The sequence below is a fragment of the Natrix helvetica genome, assembly GCF_964273705.1.
Source record: "Natrix helvetica genome assembly, chromosome: 1".
Classification (NCBI taxonomy): Eukaryota; Metazoa; Chordata; class Lepidosauria; order Squamata; family Natricidae; genus Natrix; species Natrix helvetica.
The window spans coordinates 38853955-38870902 of record NC_138548.1 but is presented as its reverse complement, the minus strand read 5'-3'; the positions used below and the strand labels follow the sequence as shown (position 1 = coordinate 38870902).

Here is a 16948-nt window from a genome sequence, read left to right as displayed (position 1 = left end):
GTATGCTGCTGACACAGTGTATTACATCCTCCATCTCCATATAAAAAGTATCTTGAACAGAATAATGTTTTAGCTGTTCGTTGTGATTATTTTCAGCAGTTAATGAGATTAATGTCACTCAGTTTTTGATGAACTGTTAAGAATGTATTGATTTCAAATAGGTGCTGTTCTTTTGTTTTGCTTTTATGACAGATTAATGTACTTCCATATTGATTATACTTTGTTTGTTTTATCCTGGCTTTTGAACTGTGCTGAAATAGTTTTTGTATTGGTTACCGTATTTATCGGCGTATAACACGCACAGGCGTATAACACGCACCTTCATTTTAAGAGGGAAATTTCAGGGAAAAAAATTAAATTTCAAATAAAGAACTTTGAAGCATCTTTTCCCTGAAGACTTTTCCCTGAAGAATGTTTAGTACATTCAGATGCTTTCTTTCCCCTTTCCCTCTTACTTGTCTTCCTTGTTACTTCCTTCCACCCTCCCTTCCTCCTTCCCTTCCTTCCTGCCTCCCTTCCAGTTCCCTCCTTCCTCTTTCCTCCTGCCTGCCTGCCTTCCAGTTCCCTCCTTCCTCTTTCCTCCTGCCTGCCTTCTTTCCCTCCTGCTTATCTATGCTTCCTTCCTTCCTTGCACCTCCCTCCCTTCTGCCTGCCTGCCTTCTTTCCTCTTTCCCTATCCTCCTATCCTTCCTTTCTCCCTCCCTCCTTCCCTGCCTCCCTTCCAGTTCCATCCTTCCCTCCTTCCTTCTGCCTCCTTCCTGCCTGCTTGCCTTCTTTCCTCTTTCCCTCCAGCGTGTCTGCTTTTCCTGTGTGTGCACGCGCGCGCGAAACGGAGGTGGTGGGAGAGAAATTTGAAAGGTCTTCTGCTTTTGGAACTCGGAAATCCCCCCCCACTCCCCTTTTCCTCCAGCGAGCACGGAGCTTGAAGGAGGAAAAGGAAAAGGAAAAGCGTGAAACGGAGGTGGTGGGAGAGAAATTTGAAAGGTCTTCTGCTTTTGGAACTCGGAAATCCCCCCCCCACTCCCCTTTTCCTCCAGCGAGCACGGAGCTTGAAGGAGGAAAAGGGAAAGGAAAAGCGTGAAACGGAGGTGGTGGGAGAGAAATTTGAAAGGTCTTCTGCTTTTGGAACTCGGAAATCCCCCCCCCCCACTCCCCTTTTCCTCCAGCGAGCACGGAGCTTGAAGGAGGAAAAGGGAAAGGAAAAGTGTGAAATTGAGGTGGTGGGAGAGAAATTTGAAAGGTCTTCTGCTTTTGGAACTCGGAAATCCCCCCCCCCACTCCCCTTTTCCTCCAGCGAGCACGGAGCTTGAAGGAGGAAAAGGGAAAGGAAAAGCGCGAAACGGAGGTGGTGGGAGAGAAATTTGAAAGGTCTTCTGCTTTTGGAACTCGGAAATTCCCCCCCCCCTTCCCCTTTTCCTCCAGCGAGCACGGAGCTTGAAGGAGGAAAAGGGAAAGGAAAACCGCGAAACGGAGGTGGTGGGAGAGAAATTTGAAAGGTCTTCTGCTTGCCGTGGGCGGGCTGCATTTACATAGAGCAGGGAGGGCTGTTAAAAGGTCGTATTAAACTGTAAAAACATGGCTTCTTAACATTATATCGGCGTATAACACGCATACATCATTTGCCCCCTATTTTTCGGGGGGGAAAGTGCGTGTTATACGCCGATAAATACGGTAATTGAATTGTACTGTCAAAAGCAATATAGTCTTTCTTTCAAAATAAATACATGACCAGTATAGAGTAGTTTGGGCAACCTATATTTTTTAATAGGTGCACTGTGCAACCGCCTAAATTATAATCAACAATAAGCTAAGAATTACAACCTACAATCAAATCCACTCATATACTGAAACTGAAATAATACGTAGGCTTGTTTAACCCACCATTATTATATTAGCAGAAACTCGACATCTTTTTTATCACCACACTTAATACTATATAGCAAAACTAGTTGCTTACTGGCTACCACCAAGATCAATATCAACTGCACTTAGTCTGTGGAACAAAATAATAAAAGCAAATACAAAGTTCTAATTTGGGGCTGGTGAACTAGGGCAAATCCCTTTGGTAACAGGCTTATTTAAGGGGGGGGGGGAATCTAAGCCAGCAAATTTCCAGTCTGATTGAAAAAGAAGAGAGGGAAGGGAGAATGGGAAAGAGGAAGGGGGAAGGGGAAAAATGTGGACATTTGCCAGATCAAACTTGCTGGATAGGCACAGTTTGCACTTACTTTATAAACATATGGAAGTGGCTAGAGAAGCTATTCTTTTTTAAATGTTACAGCAGTTCCAGATTTTGTGGAAAATAAGAGGGTTCTTCCCTGACATTTCCTTCACATATTGTTGCATGGTCATATAATTAAAATCAAAATAGAAACTTCTACTCTTAGAAAAAGCTAGCTTTAATGCCAACTTGCTGGGCTTTTTACTGATTTAAAAAAATGATTGAAAATACCCTCTCAGGCAAAGATTTAGACAGAAAATGCATTTGTCATCTACTTGTACAGCAGGTATTTTCTGGGGAAGGATAGAAAGTACCCAGAACCTGTCCCACGATGAATTAACTGGAAACAAAACACCCAAAAACATTCCCATAAGATTCTATACAGAATTCATTTTAATTCTTAATCCAGGTTAAAATAATTCCCCCCAAAACCATGCTTAGACATAGCTAACATACAGACATGAACAAACTGACAAATGGATCATGCATGAGGCATAATACCTTACATGTTAACTCTCTGCCCACATTTTTTTTGTTAAAACAAACCATTAAAGCCCCCTACCTTTGGTACAGCTAGAGAAATGGACTGAATGGTGGGGGAAGGAGCAGCAGGCATCCTCTGAAGCCGAATTGGTTCCTGAATTGCAAAAAACTGTAGCTGAATAACATTTAATTTTTCCAGGGTCCCATGTACATTTGGTTTTGCAACATTTGACAAATCTCTACTTCTAAATTTTAGTAAGCGATTCTACTGAAAAATGCTGGCTTGCCCCTAATTTATTAGAAGCAAGTTTGCAGATCAAGATAGACTCACAGGAAAACCTGCACTTTAGCAAGCAGCAGAAGATAAGCAAATAAGAGAACAAGAAATGCACAGCTGAATGAGACAATAAGAGCCAGGGAAACAGTAGCAAAACAAAGGAAGTTCACACCAACTTTGTACATTTAAACATGACACAAGTCTACAAGGAAACATGCCATGAAAAGAAAAACTCTTTTCTCATGGATCTCTTATTGAGACACGCACTTATTAGGAAAGCCCAAATTATTTATTTGGATATGGACGCTTACTTCTTGCTGCTGCTGTTCTGCAGTTGCAACAGATGTTGACAGTGCCACCTCGGCCTTTGTAGTTTGTACCTCCTGCTCGCTAACAGAATTTGTCTGCAGAAACACAATCAAGAAAATTAGCTTCTAGCATCAATAGTCACTCAATAGAGGAAGATGAAGGTTATCCAAGGTTAAAAAAATCTGTCTGTTCAGAATTTAAAAATAGTAAAGAGAGTTCCTCCGCCCCTACTAAAAACAAGCCCCCAGAACACAATGGAAATTATTCTGCTAGAAATTATTCTGATAGATTCTGAACTGACTTTTCCTTCTAAGAGAAAGTCCTCATTGGTTAGCCTCCCCAAATCATCTGAAGTTATTTTGAACTGATTAGAGACACAATATTCCACTTGATTACAAAGTCCAACCAAATGCCAAAATCTACATAAAAACATTAGTTAATTATGTTTTTTTATTATTAAAGTGTATCTCAAAGCTGTACTCTCTAAATGGCATGGAATACACAAATCAAAGTGCAGCTGCAAAAATAGTGGAGGAGGAGGAAGGGGAGGAAGGAAATATGGTTATAAAAAAGGTAAAGGTTCCCCTCACACATATGTGCTAGTCATTCCTCCTGACTGTAGGGGGCGGTGCTCCTCTTCTGTTTCAAAGCCGAAGAGCCAGTGCTGTCCAAAGATGTCTCTGTGGTCATGTGGCCGGCATGACTAAACACCGAAGGCGCACGGAATGCTGTTACCTTCCCACCAAAGGTTGTTCCTATGTTTCTACTTGCATTTTTATGTGCTTTTGAACTGCTAGGTTGGCAGAAGCTGGGACAAGTAATGGGAGCTCACTCCATTACATGGCGCTAGGGATCGGAACCACCGACTTTTCTGATCAACAAGCTCAGCGTCTTAGCCACTGAGCCACCACGTCCCTACAGTGGGATGACTTTTATGGTTATAAAAGACATCTCTAAAAGTGAAGACATGGATAAGGATAAAAAATCCAATTTATTATAAGTTTGATATTCTGTCTTATTTGGGAATTTATAGGGGCACACACGGCAATATTTCCTTTCATTCTTCTTCAAACAACTACCCATGGGTTGTCTGTTGGTCTGAAAAGAACGGTGACCCAAATCATCCAGTAATGGATGAAGATAAACTTGAATCTGAATTCACCAATCCAACACTTTAACCAATATTTCACATCCCTGTCACAAGATACAATGTATTATAAAGGAATAAAATAATCGGCTTACTACTTGAAAAGCTACAACTATGTTTTATGTTAATTCATCTGACACATAGACAAAGTTAAAAAAAAACACATGAGTGTTCACATTGTGAATAAATATGTACAGACAGACAGACAGACAGATAGATGATAGAGACAGAGAGACAGAGACAGAGACAGAGAGAGAGAGAGAGAGAGAGAGAGAGAGAGAGAGAGAGAGAACTAAAGTACTGCATGTGTATGTGTATTTTTGCATTTAGGAGAAATAGAATATGATTATTGCTAAGAAAATAACATCACTTTGAAAATCTAAAATATGTAGGTGGTCTGTAAATATGCTATTAGATAAATATGTTATTATTAGATGTAATATACATTATAATTCCTTGATACTCTTTATTTTATACAAAGTTCAATGTAAACAAAATGCCAGATACTATCTAGCTACATCAAATGGCTATCAATCATGTTAACTACTCTCCAAAATCATGTTAAATACAAACTCCTAGACTTTGGTTTACAAATAAAATGTTTATTTGCAAGTTGGCTTTTTGTCAAAATTATCATTGGAGGGGAAAGGGAAATGAAAAAAATAGTTCCTCTGAGCTGCTATGAGGAAGGATATCTGAATTCACAGATGACCTGTTGAAGAAGTCCAGTTACAGGTTCTTCTTCATTGTGTTTTCCACATTAGAGGGTTTAATAATCACGAAGTGATCAAAAATCATTTTTTTCCAAAGTAGCAGCAATCTGAGAGCAGGCATCCCTTCCATAATGTTGGAGAAAGGTGAAAAGTTAAGCCTGGGTGATTACCAATCCAGCATGGCGAGTTTTGGAAGAAAAACTGCAAATAATCCTGTCACCCTTGCTGAATGGCATGGATCCCACAGAGACATTGCTGCTTTAGGTTTCCATTGAAATTGAGGGATTGGGGGAAAGGGAAGATAATAAAATATCATGTCAAATGAAAATTGGAGACTGGCACAGCTAAAAAAACCACTGCTGTACTTTCAAATATATCATTTTTATGGCATGAATGAAAAATGACCAAAGGTGATTGCTATAGACTTGTGTGATTTAGTATTAGCATGAAGAGAACAAGGTAAAAACTCCAAACCAAAACTGGCAAACGTATCAGCAGATACAGGATTACTAGGATTTTCACAAAATATTTTATTAGCAGGTTAAAAAAATATGAAGAGCTATCCCCAATGAAGGTGAAAGCAATGATAACTTGGTATATATATAGGAGAGAGTGTCAAATGTATTGTTGTTATGAGGAATTTCATTGATATAGGATATTTTCAAAGGATTACTACTTGGTTGCATTGGAAGCCTTTCAGGAGGATTTTCAAGAAACTGGGAGAATTTCTAACTTGGTTAGAACTAAATCCATCAAGTTGTATGGTTCAGGGAATTAAGCTTTGGGTAGAACAGCCATACTTAAGTTAGGACAGTTGAAGAAGTGATGCATCAGCGGGCAAGAAGTAATAAAACAGTGCCTTATGGTGTTCAAGAACACCATGGTGGGAACAGCATGGAGCTAAAGAGGGAACAGTTAGAAAAAGGTACAGAGAGACTCCATTCCATGAGAAAATAAATGCAACACAAAAGAAATTTCCATCAACATCCATTGCATATCTATCTTACCCAGGCTGCAGATTGGGTATTACCAGCTTTCCTGCAATTTAAAATATTGATCTTTAAAAAGCCTCACTGAGATTTGATAAGCAGAGCCAAAGGATACAGTTAGGGAGGCATCAAAGGTAAATTTTGATAAGAGATTTTGGGGAAAGATTCCTTGAAGTCAGGAATGAAGAACTAGAGCCAGGGATATCTGAATTCAGAGGAGTGGAATGAACATGCCACTCATTAAGGGACACAGGTGACTATGGGCAAAACCAATTATTAAATTTACAATTGACACATGGCTCAATAGCTGAAGAATGATCTTTGTCTTTGTTCTTGATGAGAGCTTGCATATAAGATGCACCAATGGAAAGGAAAGTAGTATTGACTCCTGCCTCTCCACATTATATATCTTTCATCATAATAAAGAAAGAGCCAGGATATGCAAAAATAGAACAGCCTAGCTGTATGATTAAAAAGATAAGAACAAAAATAAGCAGTGACGACATAGTCAATTGATACAAAAATGCTATCTTAGACATGGAGAATGGGCCTGGTGCCATCCATTGAAAAAAAATCCCACAAAGTTGTGACAAATGGGAAAAGTTGTGTTGGTATAAAAATCCCTGTACTACGTATAAAATAAAGAGAGATGCAATAGTACAATGTACTGGTGGTGGCTATTAGACTAACAGTAGATCCCACCCACCCCACATCTTGCTCCTTTTCCACCCATCTTTTAATTCACTTTGTATGTTTTCATTATTTATTTTTGCTAATAACTCATTGTTTTACTAATGCTATATTTACATATTTTTATAATTTTACATTCTACTATTGTAAGCTACCCTGAGTGGTCCCACAGCAACATGGGTGGCATATAAATGTAATAATAATAAAAATGAAAAAATAGGCATTTTTCAAGGCAATATATATGAACTGTCTTACAGGAGGGGAAGAACAATAGCAACAAAGATAATCTTAAAGCAGAGCAGTTAGAATAGAACAGTGATGGCAAACCTTGTTTTGGCTCACGTGCCAAAAGCAGGGGAGCGCAGGGAGGTCATGGGCGCTATGCGCATGACCCCAGCATGCATGCGCACATGACCAGCGCTCCCCCCCTCGTTTTTGCCATGCTTTTTTTGCCCTCCCCAGGCTCCAGAGGCTTTATAGGAGCCTGGGGAGGGCAAAAACAGCATCCCTTCCCCCCCCCCCCCCCCGGAGGCCCTCCGGAGGCTTCAGGAGCTTCCCTGAAGACTCCAGAGTGCAAAAAAACAGCCCTACAGGAAAACCAGAAGTTCGGGAATGGACTTCTGGTTTGCTCGTAGGGCTGGTTTTAGCCCTCTGGAGCCTTCAGGGACCTTCAGGAGGCTTCCCTGAAGGCTCTGGAGGGCAAAAAACAACCCTACAAGCAAACAGGACCCAGTTTGCTCATAGGGCCGGTTTTAGCCCCCCAGAGCCTTTAGGGAAGCCTCCTGAAGGCCCCTGAACACTCAGGAGGGCTAAAACTGGCCCTACGAGCAAACCAGAAGTCCATTTCTAAACTTCTAGTTTGCCCGTAGGGCCGGTTTTTCGCACTTCGGAGACTTCAAGGAAGCCTCCAGAGGGTGAAAAATGGCCTCAAAAGAAGGCCAAAGTCAGCTGGCCAGCTTGTGCATGTGCACTGGCCAGCTGACAGGGCAACACCTCGCGTGCCCTGACAAATGTCTATGCGTGCCATAAGTTCACCATCACGGGAATAGAAGTTAAGATGGAGAAGATTCGGTACAGGCCTGAACCTGCCATTCTTTCTGATAAAGATGAAAGATGAAAGACTTCAGAGAATCCTCCAGAGAGATACTCTCAATCCCTTTGCGTAAGAAAGAGGGAGTCAGACTGGCAGACTTCCTATAATGCCGCCCCCCCAAGGTTTTTGGTAATGTCATTGTTGTGCCATATTTTCTCCACTTGCTGATGACTATCTTCACTGTGTTCCATGGTATATCCACTGACTTGGAAATTTTTTTCTACCTTTCTCCTGACTGATATCTTCCAACTATGAGATCCCTCTGATGCTCTGTAAACTCTTTACAGACCATGCCTTTGGTTGGAAGAGGCAACTGCATAAACGTCAGAAATATCCTACAAACCAGCTAAACTTTATATGGCTTGATCACAGTCACTTTAACTTCCATATTTTTCGGAGTATAAGACGCTCCGAAGTATAAGACACACTAGCTTTTGGTGAGGAAAACAAGGCAGGGGGGGGGGGGGAATCTGCCTCTGCGTCCCAGCAATTTGCCTCCTTGCAGCAAACAGCAAACAGTGCAGATGATATACACTGTTTGTGGTGTTACATTTCAGACTATATACTTGTACAGATGCTGTTAAAATTGACGTGACTTTCTGGAAGTATACATTATTCTCTGCTATTTAAAAGAAGATACAATAGCACTGGGCCTCTTCAGATCAAGCATTTATTTTAAAAAAAGCTTCTTCATTTTGTTAAGTTCTCTAGAACAATAATAAAGCAGTTTTAAAAAATAAATCTAATAATTTGAACATTCTATAAGCATTTATAGTTATTGACTTACCTCCTTGCAGCAAACAGCCTGTTTCAGTTTAGCCTGATTATCACAAGAAAAAAAAATCTGCCTCTGCCTCCCAGCAATTTTCTCCTTGCAGTAAACAGCCCGTTTCACTTTCAATTTCAGCACGGGGCTCCCAATAATCAGCTGTTTCAGGCTGCAGGGATTGCCGTAGCTTATTGCCGCCTCCGCAAGCCCCATTTTCCCCATTTGCTACAAGGAAATAAATTGCTAGGAGGCAGAGGCCAAAGGGTGGGGGGCAGTGGGTGGGCAGGGCTACATTCGGTGTATAAATTGCCCCCAAATTTTCACCCACTTTTAGGGTGGAAAAAGTGGGTCTTATACTCTGAAAAATACGGTAATGGCAGGAAGGTTCTGACTACTATTTACCATCAGTTTGAATATGATTAATTCTGAAGACAGCCACATCCCTACTTATAAGACAATGTGCAGACTTACACAAGCAGGTTATTGTACATTTTTTATCTTGATCTGATTCTTTTTTATGTCAGAAACCTGGCATTTGAACAAGAGTGTGTAGGTTTTTTATTTCCACTGATTTTAATTCTTAGCAAATTTTGCTTCTTCTTGAAATCTTGAAAATACATCTGCCAAGTGAAATGAAAATGGACAAACTTTATTCCACTAAAATGATGGCATTTCCCCTTCATATTTGATAGTACACACCTCATAATGCTTTTGAGGTGGATACTTTACTGATGATTTTCCACCTAAGTGCTGCTGAGATTATCTAACGGCCTGTTATTGAATATTTTGGACAGTAGGAGCCTGACAGAGATATCTTGACTATAATAGACCTAGAAGATGAATGTTGGAAAGGGAATTGGTTTCCGTCTTCTTCCATTATGTGAAGATTTTTAACATGGTGAAAGATTAATGACATAATGGTCACCTTGACTCAGGCATCTTCTGCTATCTTCAGCAGTACTGAAAGCCTGGAGAACTGGTGAATTATTAGCATCTTGTAACTAGTCGACTGCTTCTTCTACTTAAAATGATTTTGAATTTCAAGGCTCAAAGACTGCACCATCATACAAATCAGCTTGCAACTGAAGGAGAACTGATTTCTTGGTCCTAGCCTTGCCATAATGCAACAATACTGAAGAAGGTGGTCAGAATAGCAAAGAGGCATTTGAGTTATAATCACCTCAAAAAACAGACCAGGTGGGAAACTATGCCATTTCTTTGACACAATGGCAATAATAAGAATTTCTGGGCAAAGGATCTCTGAAAACATTGCATTCGCTGAAAGAGAGGACAATGGTCTTAGTGGAAAAGGCTATACAGACTGGAACTCTGGATTTCAATAAAGGTGAACTGGAGATGCTGTGAATGTGCTAATCATACTACATAGAGCAAATGAAATACAGATTTAAGTGAAGAAATTAACTGAATAGACTTTCAAAAGTTGTTGCCAGTTCCATATTCAGTTTTTGGTTTCTACTATCATATTTGGAAGCTACCACGAGTACATGCTTAAAAGAAAATGCATATAGGCAAAGATGTCCTAAAGGAATATTTGGTGAAGAATAATGCTTGACTTTCATTAAAAGTGCAGCCTCTGTCACTTAAGGCTTTTAACTATGTAGGAAAAATACTGTGATGTATTATTTTACAGCAGCTAAAAACTGACAGCCACATTCTGTGGAAAGTAAACAGAATAAGTTCCTACTTTATTCATTCAAAGACTTAAAAACTATCTGTCTTTTTCTCAATTAGCATAAAATTTGAAAAGGAAATAAAGGAAAGAAGACATGTACAAATGCTGCTGAGATATTAAAAAATAACTCTTTTTGTGTTTTATTCTCACATATGATCTTATTTACAATATCAACTTTCCCTGTTTTATAGAATGAGCCACAAAATTTAGGGAGATCAAGTGTGTTGAACATAACATTAATAATACCATATGATACTTTCCTTTATTAACCTCAGGGGAAAACTATTTGTAAATGGCCCAGGCATGTGCACCTGAAGTTTAAACCAAACACTCTGCAAAAGGCTTAAATTGTGGACTACAACTTCACAAACAGCCACCACCATTATGATACAAACAGCTGGGTATGGCTATTTTCATCCAATCTGTGACCTTTTCTGAGTATTTGGCTGGCAAAAGATGGATAAGCTGATCTTGAAATGGTAAATCTTGACATATTTTTTCTTTCTCTCGTGTGAAATGGCCTTTTCATCTGAATTCTAGCCAACAGATCCATTGCAAGTTTAATATCACATTTTAAATAATATTATTTAGCACACTTTAGATTTAGAATTTATAAAGGCGAAGAAATATGAATTCATTAGTTTAATCAACTATATTAATCAGCAATGGGTTATATTTATTGTTATAAAATTGTATAAATATAAGGATGTTTTTTTTTCCTGTTAGGCAAAAGCAACAGCAAGCTATGATACTTGTCTGGTACTGGTTAATATAGTGGACCAGCAGAGCCTCTAAAGTATAATTGTAGATCTCATTACTCTAAATCATGTTCTCTTTACTATTTTAATAATGCTTCATCTGTTTTCTCAATGGGAAGGGATAGTCTGGAAAGAAGCCTGTTTGCCCATGTTGTGAGAGACTGAAGGGTAAAGAATGCCAGAAGATACAAGTGAATTTTCTCTTTCTTTAGGGATGTGGTTTGACAAAGGATGTGGAAGAATTAAGCTGACAATTGGAGAAAAGGTACTGAGGAGAGATTCTTATTTATTAATGAAAAAAATAAAGTGGAAATTATAGAATAGGAAATATTTCAGCCTAACACAGAAATTTAAATCCTGTCTTCCCCTTTACTTCATTTGTTTCCCATGATTCAAGTTACATAAAAATAAGTAATATATAAACAATGCAGCAAACATAAAAACACACAATAAAATAATACTCTAACTTCAGTAGGAACAGTACCAGCGCACCTGCCACCGTTACAAGTTAAGGACAGTGCAAGTGATGGTAGAATTGGTAGGAATAGGAGAATATATTCTGAAATGTGTTTAGTAAGTTTATACAAGACCAACGTTTTTATGTATAGACTCTGCACTCAACGTGCAATTCAACATGCATTTCTGTGTTATCTTTGGCAAATGTTTGTAATCACATTTTAATACTCACTCTGAAAGTCAGATCATGCGTAAGAGGAGAGGTATTGAAGTACTCAAAAATGGAAACTTGGAAATCTGAAAGTTTAAGACCTAAAAAAGAAATATATAAATAAATAAACCAACAAGAGTAATCATTCTGCAATCATATGTTGGCTAAATTTTCACCTGAATCTGATCGGTATTTTTCCTCCAGTTTCTTTTTAAAACCTTCAACTTCTTCTAAGAGTTCCTGATTTCTTGCTTCAGATTCCTTTAGTTTGCTAAATGACAGAATGGAAATACAGTGACATGTGAAATATAGTTAACCACCACATATTTTACTGCCTCTGTTCTTTGTAGAGTGGCTCTTCCAACCCTCCTAAATTTAGTTATTTTTCATTTCCATAATAGAGGTAAGTGTTATTCATGGTTATAATTCATGGGTGTGATAGACTGCTTCCAAGACTAAAGACAGTTATACCAATTAAATTAAATACCAGTTGCTGAGTACCATCAGAAAGAAACAAATGCCTAGAAGAGATCAGCATAAAAGAAGTATTTAATACATGTTAAAATACATCATTACACAGGACCCAGCCCTTTCAAAAATTACCTTTCAAAGGACATGTTGGCATCTTTCACTTTCCTTAATTCTTCTTGGACTAGCTGTTTGGCACGTATTTCAGCATCAAGAGCAGACTGTAATTCCAGCCTTGCTGACATATCCAGCTTCTGACTTCGTCTCACTTTCCAGAGTGGATCCTGTTACATCAAGCAATTGTTATTTCCTCTACATTATTAATAACATTTTAAATATTAATGCTATTCAAAAATTTCACTTGTACGTACGACTATTAATGAGTGCATGTTTGATTTGAAAAGTTCTATATAATTGGAAAAAATGTCAGAATAGCTCTTAACAGGTACTCCTCATTCATTTAGTGACTGTTCAAAGTTACAACGGCACTGAAAAACATGACTTATGTCCATTTTTCACAGTCACAACCTTTGAGGCATCCCCACGATCATGTGATTAGAAGCTTGGTAATAGGTTCATACTTGTGGTGTCCCAAGGTCATGTTTTGCAACCTTCTGACAAGCAAAGGCAATGGGGAAGCCAGGCTCATTTAACAAGCAGGTTACTAACGGGTCAACTGCAGTGTTTCACTTAACAACTGTTGTAAGAAAGGTCGTAAAATGGGACAAAGCTCACTTAACAAACATCTCATTTAACAACAGAAATGTTGGGCTCAACTGTGGTCATAAGTCAAGGGCTACCTGTATTTCTCAATCAGTTCCTATTGATTTTACTTTCTTATCAGATATACATAAATGCAATCTGAAAAAAGAGAGAACGCAATGCCAGCAACACTTAACCAGGATGTTGCATTATGGACCTCTGTTAAACTTGCAGGTCACAGGAGTACCACTCTTTCCTTGGCGTGTAATAGGTGAAACATTTTATTTCCCAATATATTGAAAGGAGTGGAAAAGAGCAAAGGGAACATCAGAAGAAACCACCTCCTGTCCTATGAAACATTGCCAAGTCTATATTCTTTTTCTTTGGGTTGTATATCATCTCCAATTCCTGCTTTTATTGTAGCGTCAAATAATATGTTATTATTGTCTATTCTTCTTCCAAATGTTATAATCTAGTCATTCTTCTCAAATGGATTTCAAAATAGGTAATACTTAAAATAAAAACTAAATGAGAGGAAATAAAAGTACAGTACTACAACCTTCTTTAAATAGCTACTTAATTCTTAAGGATTAAAGGATTAAATCAAATGTGATTAGTTTCAGTTTTGATTTAGAACAATGAACCAGGAATGTTGGAAAATATAAAAGGATTCATAATGAGGGAGTAACTTTGTCTCAAAGAAGGATGTAGAAATAGTAGAAAAAGGCATAGAATTCGAAATTGGTCAAGTGTTTCTAATCTGGAAAATAGGGTTAGTAAAAGAAGGTATAATGAAATTTAGAAAAATATGTATAATAGTGAGATAGCAGCTGGTTTTTTTCTTCATCTCTCATAATAATAGAACTCAGATCTCATTCAATGAGAACTCACCAGGAGATAATTTTTAATAGATAAAGTATAAATCCTTCATTCGATGCAAAATTCATTTGTGGAAATCATAGGCTGAAGATGTGAACACATAGATCATGGAATTGTCACTCAGTGAGTACATAGGATAACTTTACGTACAGAATCAGCATATAAAAAGGACAGACTGGAAGCAACAAGAGTAGAAAACAATTTACGGTAATTCATATCCTATTTGTGGGCATCTTAAACTATCTGCCCAAATTGATGAATTAAACAGACTGATGATTTGAGCCATCATGGTGTTTATATGGATCTCATTTCCAATGTATCAAGGAGCTTTAGAAACACCACAACTGAATAATAAACAACCTTTTCCTCTTCTTTTAGAGCAGCAGACTCTCACTTACAGAGGATGGCAAAAACATGTGAGAGGATTTTTCTCAGCTATAAGCACTATATTCATGCCATGGTATAGCTCAGACGATGCAATGACTCTGTTGGATTATGAGGAACGTGTTTAATGCTGAACTCTTCACTCTCCTATGACATCTAAGTGGGATACCAGCAGCCATAGTTGGTAGTGATTGAATTGCAATTTAAACATCAGACATTATAAAGCTTTCCCATTAATTAATCATGAACATTTCCATGCTCACCAGTGTTCTTGATCCCAGACTAGAGCTTTTCAATGATTCAAGTTCTTCTGTCATCTTAGAAGCTAGTGCCTGAAGATAGCCACGTGCATCTTTTTCATCACTGACCCTAGTGTGTAAGGCATATCAGAAACATTATTTTACATAGGCAATTACTCGAAAATGTTTCATATGTATTCAATCACATTAAAACATTAGCAAAACTATCAAAATATGGTCTTGAATGAAAAGATATCATACATTTGAAACTAGCAGAGACAAGACACTTTTTCTATCTACGATTAAACAATATTTATCAGTTATGTGGCTCTTTTCATGTTTATAGTTTTGTTGTTTGGAATCAACATAGCAATAGCACTTAGACTTATATACCACAGTGCTTTACAACCCTCTCTAAGGAGTTTACAGAATCCGCATATTGCCCCCAACAATCTGGATCCTCCTTTTACACCCTCGGGAAGATGGAAGGCTGAGTCAAACTTGAGCCAGTGTAAATTGAACTGCTAGCAATCAGCAGAATTATCCTGCAATATTACATTCTAAGCATTGTGCCAGTATGGCTCTTTCACCCTTTTTCAATTTTATTTCACTTATAATATGTTTCCTCTGCAGTGGAAACATTTATATTTCACCATATTGTTGGTTAAGAATAGAACAAATTCCAAGCTCATATTTGAAATTCCTTTCCTCGTGTTTTCAGGATGAGGAAGTTTCATTTATAATATGGCTCTTGAAATATAACCCCTTTAAATCTTTTTTTCCTGCCCAGTGAGGCTTTCAAAGGAAGACCCTTTCAGTTCCTTCATAAAATTAAAATGAAACAAGACAAAAGCCAAAAATTACTTAAACCAGCTACTTCAATCACAATGTTCAGGACTACGAGAGCGACAAGCCAAGACTATTTTTACCATGTAGGCTAGCTTAGAAGTTCAAATAAAACTTCCTCCATGGATATTATGCTTTAGAACCTTATCTTTCAATCAAGAGGAAAACAAATATTATTAACAGTATTAATAACAATATTAATAATATTAATTAATTAATGAAAATAATAATATGTCTCATCTAACTTAACAGTTAACCCATATTCATAAACTTGCTTTGGCAGGCAGGCACAACACAGATTAGCCACTTTACTGAAGACAACAATGAACAAAGGAACTGCCTTCTGCTACAAATAGAAACTGAACCCTATGTTTACGTTTCTCCCCAAGAGTTTAAATTCTTGGCCTTTTCCTCCCATCCTCCAAGTCAATAATATGAGAGTCTGTGGGCTGAAAAGACTGAGACAGTAATGGAAGGAACTATAGTCATATACAACAAAGAGACAGATGTCTGTTCATAGCTTATTTCAGTACAATCCAGCTGGTAAAAATACTTGGGAAAAACTCTTGTCTTAACAAATTTACAAATAGTTGGAAATTTCTCTTCATGTTTCTGAAATTTCATATTTGCTCTTTAAAATATTAACTTTAACATTAAAGGCACCGTTTTATTTTTAACTCTGCACAAAACGAGGGGGGGGAGTAGGAGTATTAGGTATATTTGCTACTTTGAGTTATTTATGAAAATATTAAAGAGAAGAAATATAATAAGGTTTTACTGCCCTTAGACAAATCCTCCACATTGGGGTCAGTGAAGAATGTAATATTTTTTCCATTCAGGCTGACTATTAAATTTATGGAGAATATTATAGTGGGGGAATAATGAAGCTCTATTGCAAAGGGAAAACAAATCCCTTTACTCTTTTGGCTACATTATCATGTAATTTAAGAAAATATTTAAAGGTTCAACACTGTTTCATCTTACTTATCTGGTACCAGAGCTCTCAGATTTTTTAGTATAAAAACATTGAAATAGCAAAATGAAGGAGAGCCGTTGTGAAAAACTTTTCTGTTGGCATTTAGGCAATAATTAAAACTAAGATTTAGTTGCTCTCATTGTAGAGAAATTAGTCAATACGGAATTGCTAAATGGCTTGTAAGGGTGAGAAAAAAGAGAAGACAATATTCTAACCTATTAACATTTGCTGTTATGTGTAATTAATAAAGTTGATCACATTCACAAAATGATACATTTCAATTATCTTCAAATTTTACTTCTGTTGAGAAGACTCCAAGTATATATATTTTTTACTGGATCCCCAAAGGGTACATACCACTGAATGATTTCTGCAATCTGAGCTTCCCAATGGGCCACAGATTCTTTCTTTCCTGCCAAATCCTGAAGCTCATCCTCTAATTGTCTGTTTTGCGATGTCAATTTATCGACAAAGGAACAAAGCTGTGACAACAGAATGCAATTAGTAGTTTTCATAAGTGTAATTTAATGTAACTTACAGCCCATTCAAGCTAAGCGTAAACTGCTTGCAACATGCCAGATTGTGCACCAAATAGTGGAAGCCTTGTACCAGACAAAGTGCATACATATGTGATTTTATTTTTAA

The 16948-nt window shown here is 37.7% G+C and overlaps 1 protein-coding gene across 1 annotated transcript in view; it reads right to left on the bottom strand.

Moving 5' to 3' along the window:
• CDC42BPB (CDC42 binding protein kinase beta) overlaps nt 1-16948 on the bottom strand; it is a 106479-nt gene that overhangs the window by 32407 nt on the left and 57124 nt on the right. Inside the window, exons 17-23 of the mRNA XM_081938095.1 lie at nt 16661-16785; nt 14506-14611; nt 12413-12561; nt 11986-12080; nt 11831-11910; nt 3293-3385; nt 2784-2858 (exon numbers count right to left, since the gene is read on the bottom strand). Coding sequence (XP_081794221.1) covers nt 2784-2858; nt 3293-3385; nt 11831-11910; nt 11986-12080; nt 12413-12561; nt 14506-14611; nt 16661-16785 — 723 coding nt within the window. The remainder of the gene's footprint in view (nt 1-2783; nt 2859-3292; nt 3386-11830; nt 11911-11985; nt 12081-12412; nt 12562-14505; nt 14612-16660; nt 16786-16948) is intronic.